The 24978-nt window shown below is 43.4% G+C and overlaps 1 protein-coding gene across 6 annotated transcripts in view; it reads right to left on the reverse strand.

Annotated features, from left to right (window-relative positions):
• The window catches only part of meis2a (Meis homeobox 2a), a 92217-nt gene that overhangs the window by 34362 nt on the left and 32877 nt on the right, over positions 1-24978 (reverse strand). For 5 of the 6 annotated variants that reach the window (XM_056476556.1, XM_056476555.1, XM_056476554.1 and 2 more), the window contains exon 8: positions 20259-20404. In XM_056476556.1, the coding sequence (XP_056332531.1) occupies positions 20259-20404 (146 nt within the window). The remainder of the gene's footprint in view (positions 1-20258; positions 20405-24978) is intronic. The other variant, XM_056476552.1, reaches the window with a different exon arrangement.

The raw sequence follows: 24978 nt of genomic DNA on the forward strand, positions 1-24978 counted from the left end.
AAAGGTGCTCTATTGGATTGAGCTCTGGTGACTGTGGAGGCCATTTGAGTACAGTGAACTCATTGTCATGTTCAAGAAACCAGTCTGAGATGATTGGCGCTTTATGACATGGTGCGTTATCATGCCGTTCACTGGATATTTCCTCTTTATCATTCTCTGTAAATCCTAGAGATGGTTGTGCGTGAAAATCCCAGTAGATCAGCAGTTTCTGAAATACTCAGAGCAGCCCATCTGGCAGCAACAACCATGCCATGTTCAAAGTCTCTTAAATCCCCTTTCTTCCCCATTCTGATGCTCGCTTTGACCTGCAGCAGATCGTCTTGACCATGTCTACATGCCTAAATGCAGTGAGCTGCTGCCATGTGATTGGCTGAGTAGAAATTTGCTTTAACAAGCAGTTGGACAGGTGTACCTAATAAAGTGGCCGGTGAGTGTATTTACTAAAGGGAATGTGCAATAGATTGCTTTACACTCAATCAGAGATGTTTTTAAATGCACAAACGCAGATGTTAAAGGGACAGTTCACTCAAACGAGCATTCTGGCGTCCATTTAATCACCCTTCAATTGATTAAAAGCTATTCAAATTTCTTTCTTCAAACACAAATGACAATATTTTGAAGAATGCTGGTAAAGCATTGATTTTCTATGGTGTTTTCGTCTTGTTTTTAGCTAAAATATCTGAAAATTCTTAAATGAAGAAGCATTTTATAGACAAGGAAAACAGATTGTCTTGTTTTTAGAAATATTATGTCAAAATTAAGTGAGATTTTTCTTTAAACAAGCAAAATAATCAGCAAATTTAGCTTGTTTTGAGGAAAAAACTCACTTAATTATGACTCTTCATTCTGAAAACAAGACAATATTTAATACTTGTCTTGAAAATGCTTCGTGATTTCAGAATGTTTAGATATTTAGACTAGAAACTAGACAAAAACTCTAAGAAAAGCATTTTTTTGCAGCGTAGATTTCGTTTTAGCTAGATGCTAACATGCTAACAACATTGTCAACCCCTAACCATGTGATTTACATTTCTGTTCTGATCTGAGCTGAAAAAAGAGGGCATTTTCTCATAACTCCGTCGTCTCCTGCCAACGGTTTCAATTATTCTGCAAGTACTCCATCATGGCTGAAGGATTTGAGTTTCCCCGCGACGCACAGCTCAAATTGACTGTGATCGTGTCTGTATGTTTAATCAAACTGAGCGCAGCAAGATAACACAGACTCCCAATAAAATCAATCAAAGCACAGAATGACATTTTAATATCTGCTATACAGAAATCCGCAGAAAGATTGGCACATTTTAAATTTAGAGAGGCTGTTAATAATGCATTTACATACGTGTGTTCCTGCAGGACTGATATTCCAACCAAATGAAGGCTGCAGCTTTATTTCAATAAGATTGATTTGAATATACTGTATATATTGCATTTCATTCACTCTTAGTCCCTTTATTCATAACAGGTCACCACAGTGGAATGAACCGCCAACTATTCCAGCATATGTTTTACACAGCGGATGCCCTTCCATCTGCAACCCAGTACTGGGAAACACCCATACACCCCCATTCACAGACACTCTCTCATTGGGGTTAATTTAGTTGATCAATTCCCCTATAGCGCATGTGTTTGGACTATGGGGGAAACCGAAGCACCCGGAGGAAACCCACACCAACACGGGGAGAACATGCAAACTCCACACAGAAACACCAACTGACCAAGCCGAGGCTAGAACTAGAACTGTCTTGCTGTGAGGCCACAGTGCTAACCACTGAGCCACCGTGCTGACCTATATTGCATTTTCCACACAGTCTGTGAATAATAGTTATAATATGTGTATTGGCATGAAACATTTAAAGATTGTTTAGTTAACTACGATGTTGAAATGACTCAATATACAGAGATAACTTTTTTACAGAGAGACTTTATTAGTTCCCCTCACAGAGTTTATTCATTTTTTGCTTGTTTTGGGGAAAATCTCACTTCATTTTGATTCATCATTTATGAAAACAAGACATGAATTTGCTAGTCTAGAACATGCTTCTTGATTTAACCCTTGTGCACTGTTCAAACTGACTGCCCTTTTGTTATGTATAGGATGAAAACTAGAATTAAACTGCTGTAAAAATGCATCAGATTAATAGTTTTTCTGGGGTTTTTTTGTGCATAAATCTGTTAATCACCCTCAGTCCTGATCAAAACTACTAAATGTTTTAGAAAATGACAGGATTTGACCTCTTTAATTGCTGAATTCATAAATAATGTCACTGATTTGGTGAAAAAACACACAAAATGGCGTATTTTCAATATAAAGTAGTTGTGGACTGGATTTATTCGACCTTTTCTCTCAGTCTTGAACATGTGAATGATTAGTAACAACACTGGCTTTGATGCTTTGTTAGATTTTCATTCTTTCTCCCTAATTTACTGTTGGCGGCTGTTTTCCCCCATTGACTTCCATTATAAGCACATTTGATGGTGCATACATACACAGTCTTTGTTTTTATTTACTGCATGTAGCTCTGAGAACTGAGATGCATCTTTTGATTTACTCAGACGCATCAAGGTAAGTGTGTAAAGGTCACTCTCACACACTCACAGACACACACACACTTTAATTTACTGTTATACTCCATATAAATCCAGAAATGAAGCTATTTTACACAGGCCTATCTAAAGGGGTTAATGGTGCCAACTGATGACCAACAGTAAAAGTTACACATCTTACCTCTTCCTAACAGGGAAAACCACCAATAATCAAGAATGCGTGATTATATGCTGTCAAGGCTCAATCAAAAAATATAATTATAATGGAAGTCAATGGAGCAAAAGCAGCACCAACAGTAAACTATGGAGAAAACATGAAAATCAGTCAAAAACAATGCAGCAAAGGGGATGTTGCTTCACATGTTCAAGACTGAGAGAAAAGGTCGAATAAATCCAGTCTACAACTACTTTTAAATTGAAAATACACCATTTTGTGTGTGTTTTCACCAAATCAGTGACATTATTTATGAATTCAACAATTAAAGAGGTCAAATCCTGTCATTTTCTAAAACATTTAGTAGTTTTGATCAGGACTGAGGGTGATTAACAGATTTATGCACAAAAAAAGAAAAGATATTAATCAGATGCATTTTTACAGCAGTTTAATTTAGTAGATGTTTAATTCAGTGGATGTTTTCATCCTGAACACAACAAAAGGGTAGTCAGTTTACCCAGAGTGTATTGTTGAGTTTTTTTAAAAATAAAGCATTTTCCCAAAATATGTGTCCAAATAAGATTTGTCACCAAGAGTCATTCTGCTAGCTGAAACAGAAGAAGTTATGGCCAAATTAAGACTCTAAATCACCCCAGAGTGCATGAAAACATCCCCAACGGTACATAAGGGTTATGATTTTTAAAATATTTGGACTAAAATCAAGCATTTTTGCAGTGTGTGCCTAAATTTAAATGCTTTGCTTGAGCCCTACACTGCATCCAGACAACAAGGAGAAAGACTGCAAGAATGTGACTTGATTTGCACACACACACACACACATACACACCCTGAGTTTTACTAAATGCACACTACACAAATCCTTTTCTTACTTAGAAGTGCAAACATCTAAAACTACCTAAATCAAGAAACATTTTCCAAACAAGCGAAATGTTCCTTGATTTAAGAATCTTTAGATATTTGGACTAGAAACTAAAAAACTCTGAGTAAGAAACACATGTTTTGCTGCGCACCATCCCAGTTACAGCCCCTCCCTCGATGCTCCAGTGGTGTGTGTGCATACCAGTGCTCATTGTGTTGGTCAGCATGTGAACAAACATGTCTTTACGTGGTGACTACTACGGCTGCACGATATTGGAAAAATCTAGCATTGCAATATTTTTTATTTTGCGATATAAATACAGTTTCACCAGGCTTAATATCTCTATTTGGAAAGAATTGATGATGTTAGATCAACTGGGAGGATTCTGCAGTGGGAGTGCATCTACATAAAATAAAAACTAATTTCCAGGACACATTTTTGCCATGGTCTGTGCTATTTGCAGTGCATTTCTGTATTTGCATGTGCTGTGAGTATTTTCATGCATGTATTTAGTCAGAGATTGATGACTTGAGGTTCACTTTCTGTATCTCCTTAAAATCTTATAAACAATCTATAAACTTTTTGGGGTCTCCCGTCACATTTTCGCCGTGGTCTGTGCTATTTGCAGTGCGGTTCTGTATGTCCATGTCCATGTTTCATGTATAACATTCTATAAATACGATCAAGATGAAGATGCAACTGAAATAAAGTGATTTATCGTTTCCCCAGTCTAAGTACAGTAACTGAATGACAAAAATAAAAATAATTCAATAAAATAAATCATTGTTAAAGTCACAAATGGTACAATGTCTTACACCTGACTGCTTTTAAAGTCATTATACAATCACAGGCATCAAAAAACACATGTAAACAATATTGCGATTGTGGCTCTAGCGAATGATCACGGTATCGATGCTGAAACGATATATTGTGCAGCCCTAGTGACGACCATGCTATTTTTTTGTTCAGAGGTAAAACAGTTTCAATTTATGTGGCTTCAAAGGGGCATCTGGAGCCCAGCGCGCCATGAAAAGCTATTGAGGAGAGCAGCTAGACGTCCACTATATCGCTCTTTCTCTCTCTCTCCGTGCCCCCACAACAATTGGCTGGCTCGCTGGACTGCCGCCAGCCCCCCCGTTTGCTCTACACAATAATTTATGTTCACTGAAGATGGTGCAAGGTTCTAGAGCGACTCTAGCTATCAATTTGCCTGCCAAGCAAACTGTTGCCCTGCAAAAACATGGATTGGCAAGGCCAGGCGGAGAGGGTGGGGGGGGGGTGGTTGGCGGCGGACACCCCCGTGAGGTTGGCCTGGAACGCAGTTGCTGAGGGTAAACAAGCATTAGCGCTAAAAATCAATCACTCCCATTCTCAAGGCCGTCAGAGAGAACCGCACTGGGGAACAAACACACACCCACTGCAAGTCAGACATACACACGCAGCCAAGTACACACGGCGAAATGCACACCGAGAGATACAAACAATTAGGGGGAAGTTTTGCTCTTTAGCGGCTGTTGTTAGCGGTAACTGCTCCAGCAGCTGACATGTGCTCTCTCAGTTATGATTCTCCTGAAAAACAGCATCTACGTGAAGCCAAAAGCAATAAATGAAAGTCCCGCGCCTCCTTAGATGGAGTAATTGTTGCACAAATGATTGTGCGTTGAGGTTCGCTACTTAGGGATTGCTCACATCGCTAACTCTGATGAGAAAACTACATCTAAATACGAGAAATAATTGAATGATTTCAGCCAAATCATCTGTAAGATAATTATACCTGAAATATGAAATCTTACCTAGGCTTTAGTCAAGAGATAAGCAGCGTATTTAATGTGAGTATCCTTAAACTAGCTTGCTGATAGCTTGCTTTTCATATTTTATTATTAGAGTTACTAAAGAGGAGAATTCATCTGAACTTTAGTTTTAAAATGAGCCAAAACAATATTATTGTATGAATTAAACCAAGATTATCCAGAAATTATTGTTCAAATTAAGACTTTACAATGCAACATTATTACTTACTTCTCAAAATATACTGAAGCGCACCGCAACAAAACAAACCCAAGTGTATTTTGTCACTAAAGAACAGGTATAAGTGTGATTGAGCATTTTCCATGAGCAAATTTAAAGTTACTACAGCTACAATGAAGTCTTAACAATACAAAGGTCTCAAATTAGAATTGTAATGAAGCTAAATTTGCAGGTAAAATGCCAAACTGTAGTTGGCGCCAATAGCCTAGTGGTAAGGGCCGGAGCAAGATGAACTGCCGTTCTAGGCAAAGGACAATCACACCGCCCTCAAATCGAAAGTAAAAAAACGAAAGTGACCCGTTAGCAAAGTGAGGACTGTGGGCGGGGGCAGGGGTGGGTATTCACGGATATAACTGAGAACGCGGATGGTGAGGGAGGTGTCACAGACACCACCCTCTCTATTCTGCCACCCTAGGTGTGGATATAACTGCTAAGGATGCAGGTGGTGAGGGAGGTGTCGCGGACGCCGCCCTCTCTATTCTGCCACCCTAGGTGCGGATATAACTGAGGACGAGGGTGGTGAGGGAGGTGTCGTGGACGCTGCTCTCTCTATTCTGCCACCCTAGGTGCGGATATAACTGAGGACGCGGGTGGTGAGGGAGGTGTCGTGGACGCTGCCCTCTCTAATCTGCCGCCCTAGGTGCGGATATAACTGCTGAGGATACGGGTGGTGAGGGAGGTGTCGTGGACGCTGCCCTCTCTATTCTGCCACCCTAGGTGCGGATATAACTGCTGAGGACGCGGGTGGTGAGGGAGGTGTCGCGGACGCTGCCCTCTCTATTCTGCCACCCTAGGTGCGGATATAACTGCTGAGGACGCAGGTGGTGAGGGAGGTGTCGCAGACACCGCCCTCTGTATTCTGCCTATAGGTCGCCTCTGTGGACGCGCCGGCCCTGACTGAGGTGCTCACGGTGACCTGAGTTCGATTCCCAGCTTGAGGTTCAATGCCAATTCTTCCCTCTCTCTGCTCCCTATCTTCTACTGTCCTATAAAATAAAGGTGAAAAACCTAAATATATATATAAGAAGCCTAACTTTAAGCTTATCTAAGTGAGAAATAATCATAAACAATCATAATAATCTTACACAATCTGACCTTGGATAGTATTTCGTAAATCAAGATCAATAAATTTTGTTGGCTAGAAATAAGATTGTAACTCTTGACTAGACAAGAGTTTATGCTGTGTAGGGGCAACGCTTGACTCGGCAAACCCCTCTAATAAGAGCGAGTGTTTAAATGGTGTAAGCGCTGGGGTTTTGTGTAGACCTTATGACTTGGACACTATGTGTGTGTGTCTGGATGTGGCCCTCAGCCATAGTGATGAGGCTAGTTAATCATCAGATCAGGTTCATGGCTTCTCTTACAGACGCGGCCAGCCGGCTCTTTCAAGGGGAGGAACCTGATCTCCATGTCCTTGCGTAGGGAAAGGGGAACAGAAGATAGACTGAATCTCCTCTCATCCTCTTAACCCTCTGGCTTTAGGGTGTACATTTGACCAAATTAAAGTCTCACCACAACCGCCCTAGAATTTCTCTTTCCATCTAATCAGTCAAACACCTCTGGGGCAGGAGTTGAACTCTATGTGTGCAACAGGTTCCATCATTGAGGGGTTAATTTTGTTGGCATGCACATGCAGGAAAATTGCTTGGGATGTTGTGAAGCATTCATTTCAGACTGGAGCAAGTGGAAGGGAAAGTGAACGGGAGCAAAGAAAGAGTCAGATGACACTCCGAGCTGTCAAAGTCATGTGACCGCCGCTCATGCTCAGGGGCGAATTGGCAAATCAAGTAGATAAACATGACCCGAGTTCACACAGTAAAATGAAAGCCTGTGAAATGAAGCAAACAATCGACTGGCCTCAGAACAGATTCACTGCACAAATAATAACAATAATAAAATATCTGGCCTCACAAAATATAGACAACAGTGCATTACTCATCTGACATACTGGAGGAGCACAGAGCAAGGATTCTCTCTTGTCACTGCCTTTATCGCTCTACGTTGACTTGATTAGTCTAGATGGCACCCATGAGCAAAAGAGCGGTGACCTCATGGGTCACGTTCATTAGGCCACTGGGCTACTACCTAGGGCTTGCCACTGTCTGGCCCCAACCTTCCCACAGGGCAAGACTCGCGCTATTCTTTAATATATTTTGCCTGTGTGAGCTAGAGAAAAAAAAGAGATGTTCATTATTCGAGGGGTCTGTGGACTGAGAACAGTAATGTTGTCCAAAAGGCCACTGGGCAGCCAAAGAACAACAGGGTCGTTCTCCTCGCAGGCAGCAAAGTAGTTCAGCAACCCTTTAATATTCCAGCCAAACCCTTTTAAGCAAGTAGGTCTTGGCAGCACGCAGTATTGTAAGAGTTCTTTTGTGTTGCTTTTGAGGCTGAAGGACAAGGCAACAGCACTGACTAATTTAAGATACACACGGCAAACGAAATGTAGCTTGGTTTAAAAGATACTCAGTTATTTCCCTCATAGCTAAATTTCTCTGGCCCAGCTCGGGCCCACACAATCAGCTTTTGCTTGGCCCATATGCAGCAGTAAATTATGGTACATGACTGGACCAAGTCTGGCTTCCAGACAGGGGCCAAACATGCACCATATCTGGGTCAAGTCTCAGCCAAGTTAATAACTCATAACTGGACCTGAACTGGGCCAGATAGGTTGGTGTGTGACGATTGCAATGAAATTGATCAACCCATGAAGCATTGCGCTAGGCGTGCTTTTTCTCAAAGCGACCTGATTGATAGACATTTTTTCCATTCATTCATTCATTCATTTTATTTTCGGCTTAGTCACTTTATTAATCCAGGGTCACTACAGCGGAATGAACCGCCAACTTATCCGGCACATGTTTTATGCAGTGGATGCCCTTCCAGCTGCAACCCATCTCTGGGAAACACCCATACACACTCATTCACACTCAGACACTACGGACAATATAGCCTAACCAATTCACCTATACCGCATGTCTTTGGACTGTGGGGGGAAACCGGAGCACCCGGAGGAAACCCACGCCAACACAGGGAGAACATGCAAACTCCACACAGAAATGCCAACTGCCAACAGAAATGACAACTTCTTGCTGTGAGGTGCCACTGCGTCGCCCCCAGACATTTTTTTTCTTTACTCAAATCTTTTTTCATGTATTTTTCAACGTGGGTTAAGACTTTAAATGGCCCACATATCAATTATTAACATCTGGGCCAAATACTACATTTTAAATCTGGCCCAAATCTTGTGTGCTGCCTTAAAGACTGTGCCACCTCTGCCAAACCCGGGCCATGTTTCGCCCGCATGCTGTAAGCCAGTGCCGAATGAACGCGTCCTGTATCAGCTTCATGCTAAATCTGGCCCAGAATTCTTTGCTAACTGGGTTCTCTTGATGAAGAGAACGTTTGTTTATACACGCCGTCTCTGTGGCTTTATTTGAGAGCAGCAATTATTGGCATGTTAGTAGTCACAAAAGCATAATCCAGAGCTCTAAATCTCTTAGGTCATGTTTAATTTCTTAAAATAGCAAATTCAAGAATCAGAACCCACAGTAGAGGTAATCTCAGTGTTTAGCCATTAGCTGGGAATGTGGAGCAACCAAGCAGCCGGCAAACAGCTGCAGGGGTAATTTCCTGTAGGTTAATGATGCTAAAAATGTAGAAGTCAAGCATGGCGCCCATTTAGCTGGCTCTCTGCGAGAACTAAACAGTGTATTAGCATAAAGAGGCAGCCATGAAGCTCTTCTGTAAACTCAGCCTCGCTGAAACGATCACGTTAACTGTAGCAGGACAGAATAAGCCCACTTGGCCTAAGATCTCTCACGGTCATGTTCGCTGAAACCTTTTGAGACAGCTGATGGAGCCAAAGCAAACTTCAGTTCTTTTCTTCACACAGGGCTGTGCTGCCTCAGTCAGGACCTCCCGTCAGTGCTACACATTCAGGCAGTGGATTGCTGTGGGCCTTGGGGACTCTCCGCTCTTGATGCTCAAGACTAAAGGATGTATGAAGACTTTTAATGGCTCTAAGAGGAGTAAAGCTGAGGAACAGAGCAAAGGGCCTCTTTTAGGTGCATTCCAGCTGCCTGCGGCCTCCCTATAGTGCTCCTCTGCTCAATCCTGCCCTAAAGCCTGCTGACCTCTGACCTGACTGACCGGCTTGGCTGTAGGCTTCTCGTTTGTTACTGACTTTATCCACTGACAAAGCAAGCAGGAAACTGGCAGCTACCCAACAATCCCATGAGAGGATGACCAACAGCTTGCTCAGCTTACCGTTTATTAGTGGATGGGGGTCAATAGCCAGCACAAATAAGAAACGGAGCCTTTTTTTAAGCCAACAGTTTCCTATCTAATGAATCTGCCCAGGTCGAAAAGAAGTTTGTAGCCAAAAAAAAAAAAAAAAGGTTGCTAGGGATTGAACCTTGAGTCTATTGCGGCAGATTAACAACCCTAATGGTAGTTGCGCAATAACTGCAGGGTTGTTCAAGCCCCAAAAGGAGCGATTCATGACAGGATTGAGTTTCCCTATCACTGTGCCTTTGAGGAAGGAACATGACCCGGCATTGCTCTGGGTGGACTGTCTCTGTAGTAAATGTACTGTAGGTCCGTTTGGATAAGAAAGCATCCATTAAACAGGCAAGCAGAAAAGTACATGTGAGTTCTAGCTCTGTCTTTCTTCTTTCTGCACTTTGCATGGTGCACGCTAAGGCATCAAAGAGAGCTTCAGTAATCCAAACACCGTCGTTACTCTGAAAGTTTACGCGCTGCCCTAGAGGGAGAGATAAAAAGGGATTGTCAGGATCCACTTACAGCTTTTTGGGCTGATCCAGGCCACAAGCAAAAGCACCGTGAGCTCAAACGCAGCAGAGTGCTGCTGGCTCACTGGACTCCAGCAGGACGGAAGAGCAAAGGGAGGTCATTAACCTCTGCGACTAAAATGCACTCAGATGGCTCCCTGCTCTGGAGGCCGATGACAAGCGTCTGTGTTCTTTTCAACAACTTGTTGAGCTGTCTCCACCCCCACCACCTGCCCCCACCTCTGAAACCAACACCAGCCATCCCCATCTCAGGAATGTAACCCAAGCCCCACTTCTCTCCAATCACTTTGCGGAGAAGATTGCTCGAGGTGTAGGACAGCTGTTGTTGTGTTCTTTCCATTGTGCGTTTGCGTGTATCTTCTCTGGCATTGCTTCTAACTGTTCCTATTTACTCGATCCTCAACCGCAATCTGCAGTTATGTTTGACTGACAGGAATCGAGCGGCATGCCTCTGTAATGGTGAGAGTGCTTCAGTAATGGCCATGCTATTGAGAGTTGGGCTCTAGAGGAAGATCTAGTGCACGAGTCATATAGCGTACTAAAACCAAATGAAGCTGAGAGAATTCAAATTAAAGCTCTGCAGGGCAGGAAAAAACTGTTTCCCATCAGGTTTTCAATGTGGTTCCTCACCTTTAACTCCCGAGTTTAGACTCTTGGGAAGGACTGGGCCATAAGGCTGTCTGTCTGCTGATTCACATAATGTCTCAGGAAGTTATTTTCCTGAAAGAGCCCACCCCCTCTCGCACTCCCGTGACAGAGGAGAACAGAATGGGGATGCATGGTACTGTCGGACGCTTCTATATTTTGCAAAGTGAAGGCACACCAGAGACCCATAGAAATGAATGCAAAGATATTAGAAGACACTGAGATTAGATTGGAGCGACGCAGTGGCGCAGTAGGTAGTGCTGTCGCCTCACAGCAAGAAGGTTGCTGGTTCGAGCCTCGACTGGGTCAGCTGGCATTTCTGTTTGGAGTTTGCATGTTCTCATCGTGTTGGCGTGGGTTTCCTCCGGGTGCTCCGGTTTCCCCCACAGTCCAAACACATGTGGTACAGGTGAATTGGGTAGGCTAAATTGTCTGTAGAGTGTGAGTGAGTGTGTATGGATGTTTCCTAGAGATGAGTTGCGGCTGGAAGGGCATCCACTGCGTAAAACATATGCAGGATAAGTTGGTGGTTCATTCCGCTGTGGTGACCCCAGATTAATAAAGGCAATAAGCCGAAAATGAATGAATGAATGAATGACTGAATGAATGAGATTAGATTGCTCTAATCATCTCTGCTTCTTATGTTGTTCAACGTTGCCATCGCTACACATCCACTGCAGCCATTCGGCCTCATTGTAAGGTTGGTAAATCTACACAGCACAATTGCTAACATCTGCAGAGTCCCCTCCACGTGTCAGGGATTTGTCTTTGCTTAAGCACATTTTCCTAGATGCCACGGCCTGTTTATAAAGCATACTCCACATTTGTTTACTTAACTCTGCTCAAACCATGCCTTAAAGAGATTCCTTGCCGTTAGAGTCCAGATAGCGTAAAATGATGCGTGAAGTCCTGCCTTCCTTTTCTCCATAGGCTTCATTACTTTTTAATATGTGTGCAGGAAGAGGGGAAAATGGCGTGGAGATAATCAATGGTACAGAGGCGGTAGCCCATTAATCTCCCCATGGATTCCGTTCTAATATGCACACTTGCTTGGGCAAACATGGGCTCTGCTGTGGTGCACGTGTCTGCCTGGATGGGCCACTTAATGAAACAGCCAGCCTTCGCTTCCCTTTTGAGGAGATTTTGTTGAATGAAAAATGAACTGTCTGCTGTTTGCCACACCAAGGAGCCTCATCGTTTTATTGAATTCAGGTGGGAGTTGTCCATTCCCCGTGCGAGTGAGACAATGAGAGCAGCAGGCAGGAAATGGTGTGAGCACCCGAGCAGGTCCCTATGGAGATTTTATCAAAGATCCCTAATGCAAACAGCAGCACAGCTGACCGGGTGGAGGCACTCCAAAGCCTGACAGAAAGAAAGCTGACCTGCAGCACTGAACCAGGACTGAGGAAGAAGATAAACATGGTGCAGGGAGAAAAAGAGAGCCTCTTGTGAGGAGGTGTAAATGTAGAGGAGGATGTATACAATGACAGAGAGATGGGCGGCCCTGAAACCAGAGCTAACCGCTGGGCTCACCAGCCCTCCTCTCCATGCGCAAAGAGCCACCTGTGAACGGAATTAGCAGCGGTGACTGTCTCCAAAGGTAACCGAGATACACCTGCGGGGATGAGCTTGCTTCAGTGTCCTGCATCACGCACAAGTGTCGTCAGATGGGAGAAGGAAAGAGGAGGAGAGCAAAGCAGAGAAAAGTAATCTGAGAGAGAGGGATAAGGGTGGGCGGCCTGGCAGCCACAATCATAAGGACAAACACTAGTGATTGTACAGCATAAGCCAGGGTGAAGTTTGATATTTTTTCCATGTTGGAGGGTAGTTGGAGGGTGAAGAAACACAAAAAGCCATGGATAAGAGGATTGCGAGGCTGGGATAGTGCACACTGGAGCCCTGAGGTGGCAGAGATGTGTGCCTGTATGGAAATGTATGATTCACCCACCCAGCAGCTCGCTCCACTGCCGTGAACACGCTATACTTCATTTGCTGGCGATTATGCGGGTTGCTGGCCCTCTAAGCCCCTTTGAACTTGTAATTGCCGCCGGTTTTAAATAATGAACATTAAGGGAGATTCAGAAGAGTGTGTGTAATTACAGGTTTTCCCTCCTTTTCTTCTGCTCTCCGGCTGAAGAGGGAGAGGAGGAGGAGGAGGAGAAAGAAGGAGGAGGTTCTGCTTGCTGAAATCCGTAACGTCTCGGCAAGTCTCTTTATCTAAATCGCTGTAGATTTGAGCAGGGATTGCCGTGCCCTGGAGACGTTACAACTACTGCAATCTGATCAATATTCACATGCATTCACATCTGGAGCCAAACACGCTCCAATTTGATTAGGATATCAGTCTTTAGTGGATTTTCTTTCATTTATCTACGCTTTCTTTGCTTTACTTTGCTTACCCAAAGGTTTTAGTCATCATGAAAATTCCCGCATGATCTGGAGCTGAACAGTGAGCATTGGAAACTGGTGGCATGAGCGACGGAAGGCCTCGCTTTGCCGGCGTCCAGGGAGGCTGGAAGGAAACCTCTGCAAATGGTGTGTTTTGTTTGTTGCTTTTGATCCACCATTCAAGATATGAAAAGATACTGTGCAGTCACAGCGCTCGGTCGTCATTATGAAATAGCAGAAAGGAGGTGCAGACAGAGCTCAGAGGGAGGCCCGTGAGGAGAAGTGCTGGAAAAACAAAACAGAATAAAAACAGCAGCAGAGAATGGGCGGGAAGATCACAGAGCAGAAATAGAGCTCTGGGATTCAGAGGAGCGCCAGTCCCCTGACAAACTAAACAGAGAAACACAGTCTGGTTTTGATTTTTGTTCCAAACACACACACACACACACACACACACATGCACAGCCATCCTATCATAGTTTTCCATTTCTATGTCTGAGCTGTTTCTTTGACCACACCTCTAGTTCCTCCCTCTTTCGTATGAGAGTATGAATTGATTTTGCCACAGTGAGTGCAGGTAACTTTTCTAGGACAGGTTTTTACTAACAAATAATATTGTCATGGAGGAGCAAAAGTGATGGAAAGAGTGCTGAAAAATCATACTTAAGTTGAAGTACCATTACTTGCCTAAAAATGTAGTGCGAGTACACTCTCAGAAATAAAGGTACAGGAGCTGTCACTGGGGCAGTACCTTTTCAAAAGGTACATATTTGTACCTGAAGGGTCCATAATGGTACCTCAAAGGTACTTTTTAGGTACATTTAGGCACTAATGTGCACCTTTGAGGTACCACTGTGGACCCTTTGGGTACAAATATGTACCTTTTGAAAAGATACTGCCCCAGTGACAGCTCCTGTACCTTTATTTCTGAGAGTGTAGAGTAAAGTGTCTGTAGTAAATATTACTCAAAGTATGAGTAAAAGTAGACCTTTCAAAAGTACTCAAGAGTAGTGAGTAGTGAGTATTACGTTGTAGATTTACATCTAATTTGTGGATGTGTGTAAAAGTAACATTCTGTAGTGCATTTAATCATTGCCCAGCAGATACACAAGACGTTAATATTAGGTTAGATTTAGGTTGTGATGTCAGGTGACTAAAATTCAAGTCTAGTCAGCATCTAAGCACAATGTTATTTTGACGTCCAATAATGACGTCCAATGATGTTGATATTTGGTTGATTTTAGGTTGTGTTAGAAAGTGACCAAAATGCAACGTCAAGCCAACATCATATTGACGTCAAATACTGACATTTATTCATCAGGTATGGCAACCAAAATTCAACATCTGATAGACGTCATAGTGGTAACGTCCTAGCTGTAACATCATTAGACGTTGATATTTGGTTGATTTTAGGTTGGACGTTGGACACTGATGTCGGCCTGACATTGGGTTCTGACATCAACCCTATTTCCAATCAATGCAACATCCCCATGACACTGGAGTACAACGTCAATCTGACGTCATGTAGATATCTTGTGCCTGCTGGGTGTTTAAGGCCATTTGGGTCATCATACAGTAAACATCCGTCATCTTCTCATCAGTGACATCATCTAAACAGTCTCTGGGTCATTGCGTGTAAAGATTTTGGGCATCTTCTTGGACATTTTTAATTCTTCCAAACAGTTTGCTGCTATTATAAATCACCATGTCTTGAGGTAGTTTATTATGATTTATTATGATTTACCTTCTATTTGTGATGTGATTGGACAGGAATCACAGGACTGATTTCTCTAATCTCCATAGACAAGAAGAAATAAAGTAGTGAGTGCAGGTTAAAGGAAATTAGTGGAGTAAAAGAACGGATACAGCACTAAATGTGTACTCAAGGGAAAGTAAAAGTACACATTTATAAAACTACTCAGTAAACTATAATTCCTGAGAGAAACTACTCAATTACAGTCGTTTGAGTGTTTGTAATTCGTTACTTTACACCACTGAGGAGCAATAGCTTAAATACCTTCTGACTTGCTGAGCAAGTTAGTTAAACTTTCCACACATGCGTCACTAAACTGGAGCTCTTGTTCTCTGTTTATGTATATCTTCAGGTCAGAGCACATGCATTCCCCTCCACACATACGTGCATGAAACAGCGTGTTCCAGCCTGTCCAACTGTCTTTATTAATACAGACTCAGTCTGGGTATGTAGAAACATTCCAAGTGCCAGCAAGGTCATCCCTCACCTGACAAAGATTTCAGAGACTTATTCATCTACAAACAACATCAACCCATGATAACCATGCCATACGTTTAGTCTCACAGGACATACAGAATGATGCTCATAAACAACAGGTAAACTGAATAATGCAGCTGCATCAGTTAAACAGAAATGCCCACTGAAGGAAGTGCAGAAATCAGAGATCGCAATTATAATCAAAGCAATCATATTCACATTAATGGCCACTGCACTGATCCATGCCTCAGGCATGCTGGGATGCTGCACAACTTGATGGTAAATGCCAAAGCCTCTTCCCAGGCACACTGGTAACCAAGTTTTCTTGTGTATACAGGCACACAAAAATAAACAGGACTGTTATATGTAGCCTCAATGAGGAATGAGTAAATTGTACTAAAATGTAGGAGTGACATTATGCAGACAAATACAAATTAGCCACTAATTTAAAAAGTTCAGATTTGCTGTGAGATTGCAATGGTTATATAGGTGTTACTGGTGACAGAGAGCAAACAAGCCCATGATAGATTAGTGTTGCCCTGCTGCAACCCCTCCGGAGCACCACAAAACTAGCTCACTGGGGTTTAAATGAACCCGCTGCAGAACAGCACACAGTGAGGGAGGAACCCTCTCCTGAGACAACCCAGAGTTTACATGTGGTGAGGGTGAAGAGAAACTACTGACCGCATTTCGTGTGTGTGTGTGTGTGTGTGTGTGTTTGAGAGAGAGAGTAAGGACTTTAAGGGTACATATTTTCGTTTTTTCCATGTCCATTGTTTGAAACGATTGTCAGATGTGCTGCAGTGGAAATGAATGCTGACGTGAATCAGACATGCAAGCAGCCGCAGTCACTGATCAGCCCAAATGTTTAGTCTGGGCCCAGATTCAAGAGCGGGTCTGTTTGCTTTCCTGTGTGACTCTACAGGCAGATCCCTGGCTGATCCTGCTTATTTGTTTACACAGTTCTTAGATGAGGCGAATCAAAGGTAGCAGAGGAGAAAAGAGCATGTGCCACGTTCTGTTGCTTCTCTGATTGAGGACGTTTCCATTAACATAATCAAAATCAAATCAGAGCTTACTCTACCACCTGATGTAAAAGCAGTGTTATTAGGTAATAAATTAACCAATGAAATGTTACAACCTAGTGGATAAAGCCCCCTATATTATTCGCCAATATCAAGTTTCCCTGAAATACAGAAACCCCTGCCCCAAATCCAAGACGTTCCAAAGCGATCCCAGTTATTTCTTGAAGGTTTGCAGAAGTGAAAGGACAGCACAGGCCTGGAGTGCTATCTTTGAATCTGAGTGCTTCCTGTTTTCATTGCAGGCTGACCCTCGTCTTAGCAGGAGACACGCTGAGGGCGCCAAACTGACTAATTGAAAGGATTCGAAGTTTGTCTCCATTAAACTGTTGGGTGACCCCGCAGCTATGATGTCAGATCAGCACTGCCCTGCTTCTCTCTCCGTGAGCTTTGTGGAACTTTCTCCCCCCCTCCCTCGTTCATTAAATATGAAGTCTAATAGAGTAATGCACCCCACAGAGGAGTTTATCTTTCCGATAACATAAGCTCTATGCCGTATGGGAAAGCTTACAGCAGCCAGCTGGGATTTCCTCCCGCTAATGGCACTGGAAGAGATCCAGAGAGCTCCAGGAGGAAGAGCGCATCTCATCTTCAGCAAATTCTGACCTGAAATCCAAAGCTTTCTTGAAGCACTTCAATCAGGTGGGGCGTCTCATGTGGGCTCATCCCTGGGGGACGGTTTGCTGGCTGCCAGTCCCCTGCTGGCACAAGGAGACTTCACCCATGTAAGAGTGAGATCAGAGAGGGAAAGTGTTCCTTGGGAGAGGAGGCCATCGATTCTTTTAGCCCACAATTGTAACTGTTAGCCGGCGCGTTGTTTTGTGAGCGCGGGGGATGGAAATGGAGGGAGGGATGGGGGTTACGTCCTTTTGAGCCCCTCAGAATAGGTGACAATGGCTCAATGTTGAGAACATATGTAAAGGGACCCCCACCGCTCACGGAAAAGCAGCTCCGCTTTGGCCCTGCCGTTGAGAAAATACAACCTCGCTGCTTTTCTTTTGCCCTCTCGAATGAATGGTTGAATGGAGAGCTGCCGCTACGGGCCATTCAGGGCCAAAGTCCCCATGAATTCACCCGCGCACAAATGCATCCTGAACTGGAAAATACATTTGCTTAACAAATTAAAATAAAAGGCCTGATGTGTTAGTGTGTGGCACGGCAGTCCAGTGTAAAGGATTGTGCGAGGGGGGGGGGGGCTGCGGTTGGTACTTTGGGATAATTCAATTAAGTCTCTTTGGTTGGAAATGGACTGAAAAAATAGAAAGATGGGTTGGATTACTGCACACACACACACTCACACACACACACACACACACACACACACACTCACACACACTCACACACACAAAAGAAAAACGTCTAAAAAGATGATTGAAACTCGACTACTGACCAATTCTCCTTGGGATTTTACCTTGTTTTAAAGTAATTCTAAAGGAAACAGGAGTGCATCTCCTCATGAATGGGGATCTCTTGAGCTGCCAGTGAAGACGCCTAATGATCTCTGAAAGAAGCGCGAAATTCCTGCGTGATATGGAGCTGAGTAAATGAAGCGGGAGGCATTTGTGGGTAAAAGCGGCAAAGGTAGGAGGTGGGTGGTTGAGACCTCCCTCTGCATTACACACAAGTGCGCTGAGCAGTTCTGAGTATGAGAAGGGGACCACGGATGAAAAGAGAGCAAGAATAAAGAAAAACGTAAAGCCGCTTTGTCTTTCTGTCGACTGGGCAACGCTGGAGTCGGTCTGATCATGATGACAGCAGGACGCGCATGGCAGAGTGTAGTGCCTCTGCTTATCCTGCAGCACTTTATAATGGATTTACAGCCCTTTTAATTAGCCTTTATTATTTTGGCTTGATCACCTCGTTCAAGGCCAGGCTCCTAAGCATCGTCACTAGAGCCGTTTAAGGGATTGGATCCGTGGTTGCAGGGCATGTCCCTAATACAAACATATCAGAGGTTCTCAGTTTCTTGTGGAGCGCACGCTGCATTGATGTGCTCAGGGATGGCGGTACCTCCCTCTGAAACCTGACCCTTCCTGTCCTGATCGATATATCCTGAGCCGCGGATGATGTCGTGACATCAGAGAGGCCGATGGAAAACGACCCGCACGCCACCTCTCTAAACTCACACACACCCATGCACACAAACACACACTGCTCTCTGCTTGTGCAACAACAACTAGACTTATGCTGAAACCAGAGTGACCGGTCAGGTAATCGGAAGTACGTGCTTCAGCCTACATTTTTGTGAAAGCAAAACACATACTGCATATTCACTGCACTTTCTAGTCAAAATGAACGCTATGGCTGTATGACAACAACAACAACTTCTGATCTTTTTCACTCTACTGATATTTGAGGATATACAATTGACAAATCTCCGGCCTCCGGCACCGAGACTGCAGCTGAACTGTGCCCAACTGAGCCTGGCTTCTCTCCAGGTTTCCTTTTCCTTCACTTTGGTCAATTGGTGAAGTTTGTTCCTCCACTGTCGCCACTGGCTTGCTTGGTTTGGGACTTGTGGAGCTGCACATTGATGGATTTGCTCTTCAGTGTTTGGACTTTCAGCAGTGACGATTAAACCACACTGAACTGAACTGAAGTGAACTTCAACTCTGAACACTGGACTGGCACCGTTTCAATTCACTAGAACTTCTATGTTCAGCTACTTTAGACAGAATTGAACAGTTTAATGATTATTTTCATGCACTTCTTTGAACTACAATGAATAAACACCATCAACTGTATCTATGATTTGTGATTGAATATGTTCGCATCACCTATCTATCTCCAACTTTTCTGAAGTGGTCAGATTGCTTGGCTCACGTTGTACGGTGTAGTACTTATGCTTCAGTCCAGTCCACAAGATAAAGCAAGTTAAAATCAATGTACAACTATACAATTTTCTCTTACGTTTGCTTCTGAAAACGCAATTGGTTTGGTTTAGGGAGGGCTTTTGTTCTGTTGATCTCAAGGTGATTTGTGCCACCTTCTCCTGGATGTGTACAAGAAGGATGTGTAAATGATGCGCATAACAAGACGCAGCCTATATAATGTATTTCCAACAGCGCCCTCTAGTGGATTTGTCATCTGAAAGGTGCAATGAAGTGAACCCCAAGCAACGTATTTTACATTAGCCTTGTACACTTAGAAATGTACACTTATTTCCAATAACCCTAGGGTGTAATTAGCAATAGCACACTTACGTACACTATGTTGAATACCAATGTGTTCTAATTCTGGAACAAATCTCTTACAGCATGGCTGAATGCATTGTTTATTTCTTCTCCTCAAATAATAACTGCACTCAATGTTGCATATCGCTAAGTAACACAAGTAAAACGAACAATGTAGTTCCAGTGCCTCTCTATCAACATCCAACCAGATTTGAGAGCCAGATGTCCCATGAATCCCACGAAAGAGTTCCAGTAAAAGTTCTCAGCACTCGTAGCTCACATGTTTTCCCCAATTATAGATCCAAAATAAGACAGACACTCACGGTGAGATGCTGGAAAAGCCACGCCCGCATGATGTTGGTGGCGACCTTGGGGAAGATGCCGCGTTTTTTCTGCCGCTTTTTGTCCTTATCCGGATCGTCATCGTCACCCGTGCCGGGTGAGGCCACGCTGTTGTCTAAACCATCTCCTGGACAAAAAGGAGAGCCTTTTAGAAACATGTAGACAAAGACACCAATTGCTTTCAAATACAGAGACACCAAAATAAAAAGGATGGATGAATCCTTATTTCCCAGTACTGGGTTGCAGCTGGAATAGCATCCGCTGTGTGAAGCATTTGTTGGATAAGCTGGCGGTTCATTCCCCTGATGAATAAAGGGACTAAGCTGAAGGAAAATGAATGAATGAATGAATGAATCCTTACTCCAAAAAAGCGATGAGGTTAGCACGCTTGACATCATACAGAACACAGATAACTGATAAACGCATAAACACTCTCGCACAATCCTTCATTTGCATATGACGAGCACATGTTCAATCCTGCACCGATATCCGTCAGTCTCGGGCCTGTGTGAGGGCAGGTCAGGTCTCTTCATAACCTACTTCCCAGACTTACTTTCTCCTCTGCCATTAATTGTGCATTAGCAAAAATGATTTACTTTTAAAAGTCAGTTATTTTTTCTTGGCCCTGGGCAAAAATGCCTTGAAAGCCTTCCTTCAGGGCATCTAAATTATGTATCTGAAAAACTCCTGCACCACGCCGCAACATTCTACAAATTTACACTTGCACGTCGCTCTGTTTTGGGGGAGGCATCAATCACACGCACCTATATAAGCAATAATCACGCATTAATATTTCAGCTAATCACTTTAAAAAGGAGGAAAGAGAACAGATCCGATGGGTGGTGTAATGGGATGCAAAATACATGAAGAATACAAGGGCACTTGAAAGCCTTCTGTTTGAATCTATTATCTCTTTTCTCTGCTGTTGTTTTACTAGCCTCGCCACACTTGCTAATGATGTGACCTCAGATGCACACAAGGCGTGTTGGGGTTCGAAATCTCAGCAAATGCACAAACCCATACTCATTCAAAGTGAACGCTCAGACTCGTTCTGAACACTCCGGTGACATCACTAGAGGTAAGGTGTGTTTTTGTGTACCTTGTATTCCTTACACTTTGGGGACCGAATGTCCCCACGAGTATAGCAATACCAGTAAATTTTAATCATTCATTCATTTTTTCAATTTAGTCCCTTTATTCATCTGGGGTCGCCACAGCGGAATGAACCACCAACTAATCCAGCATATGTTTTACGCAGTGGATGTCCATCCAGCCACAACCCAACACTGTAAAACACACTACGGATAATTTAGCTTACCCAATTCACCTATAACACATGTCTTTGGACTTTGAAACCCATTCCAACATGGGGAGAACATGCAAACTCCACACAGAAATGCCAACTGACCCAGCAGGGACTCGAACCAGCAATCTTCTTGCTGTGAGGTTGCTGTGCAGATTGTTTCCTGTGAGGGTTGGGTTTAGGGCATGGGTGTCAAACTGGGGTTTCTGAAGGGCCGCAGACCTGCACAACTTAGTTTCAACCCTGCTGCAACACACTACCTGTAGGTTTCAAACAAGCCTGAATGACTCTAGTCTGATCAAGTGTGTTTAAATAGGGTTGGAACGTGACTGTGCAGAGCTGTGGCCCTCCAGGAACTGAGTTTGAGGGTTTAGGGGTAAGGTTTGGGGGAGGGAATATACAGTCTGTCCAGTAGAAATGTCAGTGGGAGGTCCCCATTAGGATAGCTGCTTAAGTGTGTGTGTTTGGGGGTGTAAACTTGTCTTGTTGCGGTGTGTTATGAGTGGACCACAGTGAGCAGTCCAGGCCAGAAGGTGGCCAGATTAATTTTATTGACGTTTCCATTTTCACTGCAACACGATAGCCAACTCCTCACAGCGGCCAGAGCGACCCGCGTGTATTTACAGACTGACCCGTCGCTTCATTACCCTGCGGCCCCTGACCGCTCGAGGTGAAGCAGACACACACACACACACACACGCAGACAGACGCTCGCTGATAACCAAATCTATACTGACGCAAATTAAACACACACACACACACACACACACACACACGCACACACACACACACACTCATGTCTACAGATCAGCCTGTTCCCAACAGATCTAGATTAGAGCGAATCAAGTACATAATGCAATCAATGAAATGTACACAGACTAGACTCAAAAGCGGCAGACATTAATTTTACACAGCATTCACTCAAAAATGTAATTATGATCTGAGAGAGGATGACTTGGGTTCTGTTTTTAGCTGATACCAATAATCTATCCACACATCAGCCAGTAAAATGGGCAGCATATATCACTAGCAGCTTTATTCGATAACGAATTATCCTGTTGCAATTAAATTTTATCACATATCATTGTGTATATACATACACACTCACTGGCCACTTTATTAGGTACACCCTACTAGTACCAGGTTGGACCCCCATTTGCCTTCAGAACTGCCTTAATCCTTCATGGATTCAACAAGCTACTGGAAATATTCCTCACAGATTTTGCTCCATATTGACATGATAGCATCACACAGTTGCTGCAGATTTGTTGGCTGCACATCCATGATGCCAATCTAAAGTTCCACCACATCCCAAAGGTGCTCTATCGGATTGAGCTCTGGTGACTGTGGAGGCCATTTGAGTACAGTGAACTCATTGTCATGTTCAAGAAACCAGTCTGAGATGATTGGTGCTTTATGACATGGTGGTTGTGCGTGAAAATCCCAGTAGATCAGCAGTTTCTGAAATACTCAGAGCAGCCCGTCTGGCACCAACAACCATGCCACGTTCAGCGTCTCTTAAATCCCCTTTCTTCCTCATTCTGATGCTCGCTTTGACCTGCAGCAGATCGTCTTGACCATGTCTACATGCCTAAATGCAGTGAGCTGCTGCCATGTGATTGGCTGAGTAGAAATTTGTGTTAACGAGCAGTTGGACAGGTGTACCTAATAAAGTGGCCAGTGAGTACACAGTATATATACAGTAATATTGAGCTAAGCTGTAAAAAAAAGATCATTTATCAAGTCTAATAATCAAAACATAACATGTATAACAAGCTTTTGTAGTCTCCATTATAGTGACTTCAGTTAAATTAAAGGATGTTACCAAACGAACCATTACTGTGCGAATGAAAGGACTATAAATATTGACTGAGTTTATCACGTCAAAGGAAAGATTAACATGTGAAAATGGTTTGTTCTCCTATATCTTATCTATGTCATCCGCTTTGATGATCAACCATTGCAAACACAACATCCTTCAGAAAGTTTCAATAATAAATAACAGTATATTACAGTGCTCACCACATCAATATTGAGCATGTTCATTATCACCATATAGTGAATTATTGAACAAATCTAAAAGTGGAAATACCATCATACACACACACACACACACACACACACACACACATGACAGTGAGTCAAAGGAGTGGAAATAATCAGAAAAATGATGCGACAGGATTAGAGACAGAGAAAGAAAGAGGAAGAAAAGAAAAGAAAGGGCAAACTTGCTCATTACATGTGAAGCTGCTAATCTACATGCCCCCCCTGCCCCGAACCGCGCACTGGTTAGCGTAGCAGCGCCGCGGGGCGAATCGTCCCAAACGCTAATGGCCTCTGACTGTTCCCTGGCAACTCTGCCATTTGAACCTGTGCGGATGTGAAAACACGAGGACGACACAAGCAGAAGCCGAGCGGGGGAGGGGGAGCTATCCCAGCATGCACCTCTGAGACTGGGCCAGACGGGGGGGTGGGGGGGGTGTTAGGAGACGCCCAAAGGCCTCCGGGAGACGAGGTGCTGCAGTCTCGCCTCAGGCACTTTTTGGAAAAGCAGTACCCTTGGAGGAGGAAAAAAAACATGCCCTGGCTTTCTCTCTCTCTCTCCATATCTGCTTCAAACGCGTCCAGCATGTACACCATGTGCAGGTGCATTTACGTGAACATTCACATTACGACCCATACAAAATAGATGACCGCAAAAAAACACAACTGCAAAAGTTTCACCACTTGTTTAAGCAGAGTATTGAATTATTAAATATGGATCATGATGTTGCTGTGTGAATTTCCTGCATAATGCAACCTGGGGTTAGTTCACCCAGAACACTCCATCATCATTGACTCTCCCTATATCTGTTTCAAACCTTCATGTGTTCTATTGAACACAAAAGAAGATAATTTGAAGAATGCTGTAACCATCGATTTAAACAGTATTTGATTTTCCTACTATGAAAGTCAACAGTTACCGGTTTCCAGCATTCTTCAAAATATCTTATTATGCGGTTTCCCCCATAGTCCAAACACATGCGCTATAGGGGAATTGATCAACTAAACTGGCCGTAGTGTATGAGTATGTGTGTGAATGAGTGTGTATGGGTGTTTCCCAGTTCTGTGTTGCAGCTGGAAGGGCATCCGCTGCGTAAAACATATACCGGAATAGTTGGCGGTTCATTCCGCTGTGGTGATCCCTGATAAATAAAGGGACTAAGCAGAAGAAAAACGAACGAATGATTATTGCTGTGTGAATTTCGTTACTGTATAACCCAGCCTTGGGTTAGTTCACCCAAAAATGCCCACCTGTTTCAAACCTTTAATAGTCTCTTTCTTCTGATGAACACAAACAAGATACTTTGAAGAATGCTGTAGCTGACCATTCATTTAAACAATATTGCTTTTTCCTA

The sequence above is a fragment of the Danio aesculapii genome, chromosome 17, assembly GCF_903798145.1.
Source record: "Danio aesculapii chromosome 17, fDanAes4.1, whole genome shotgun sequence".
Taxonomy (NCBI): domain Eukaryota; kingdom Metazoa; phylum Chordata; class Actinopteri; order Cypriniformes; family Danionidae; genus Danio; species Danio aesculapii.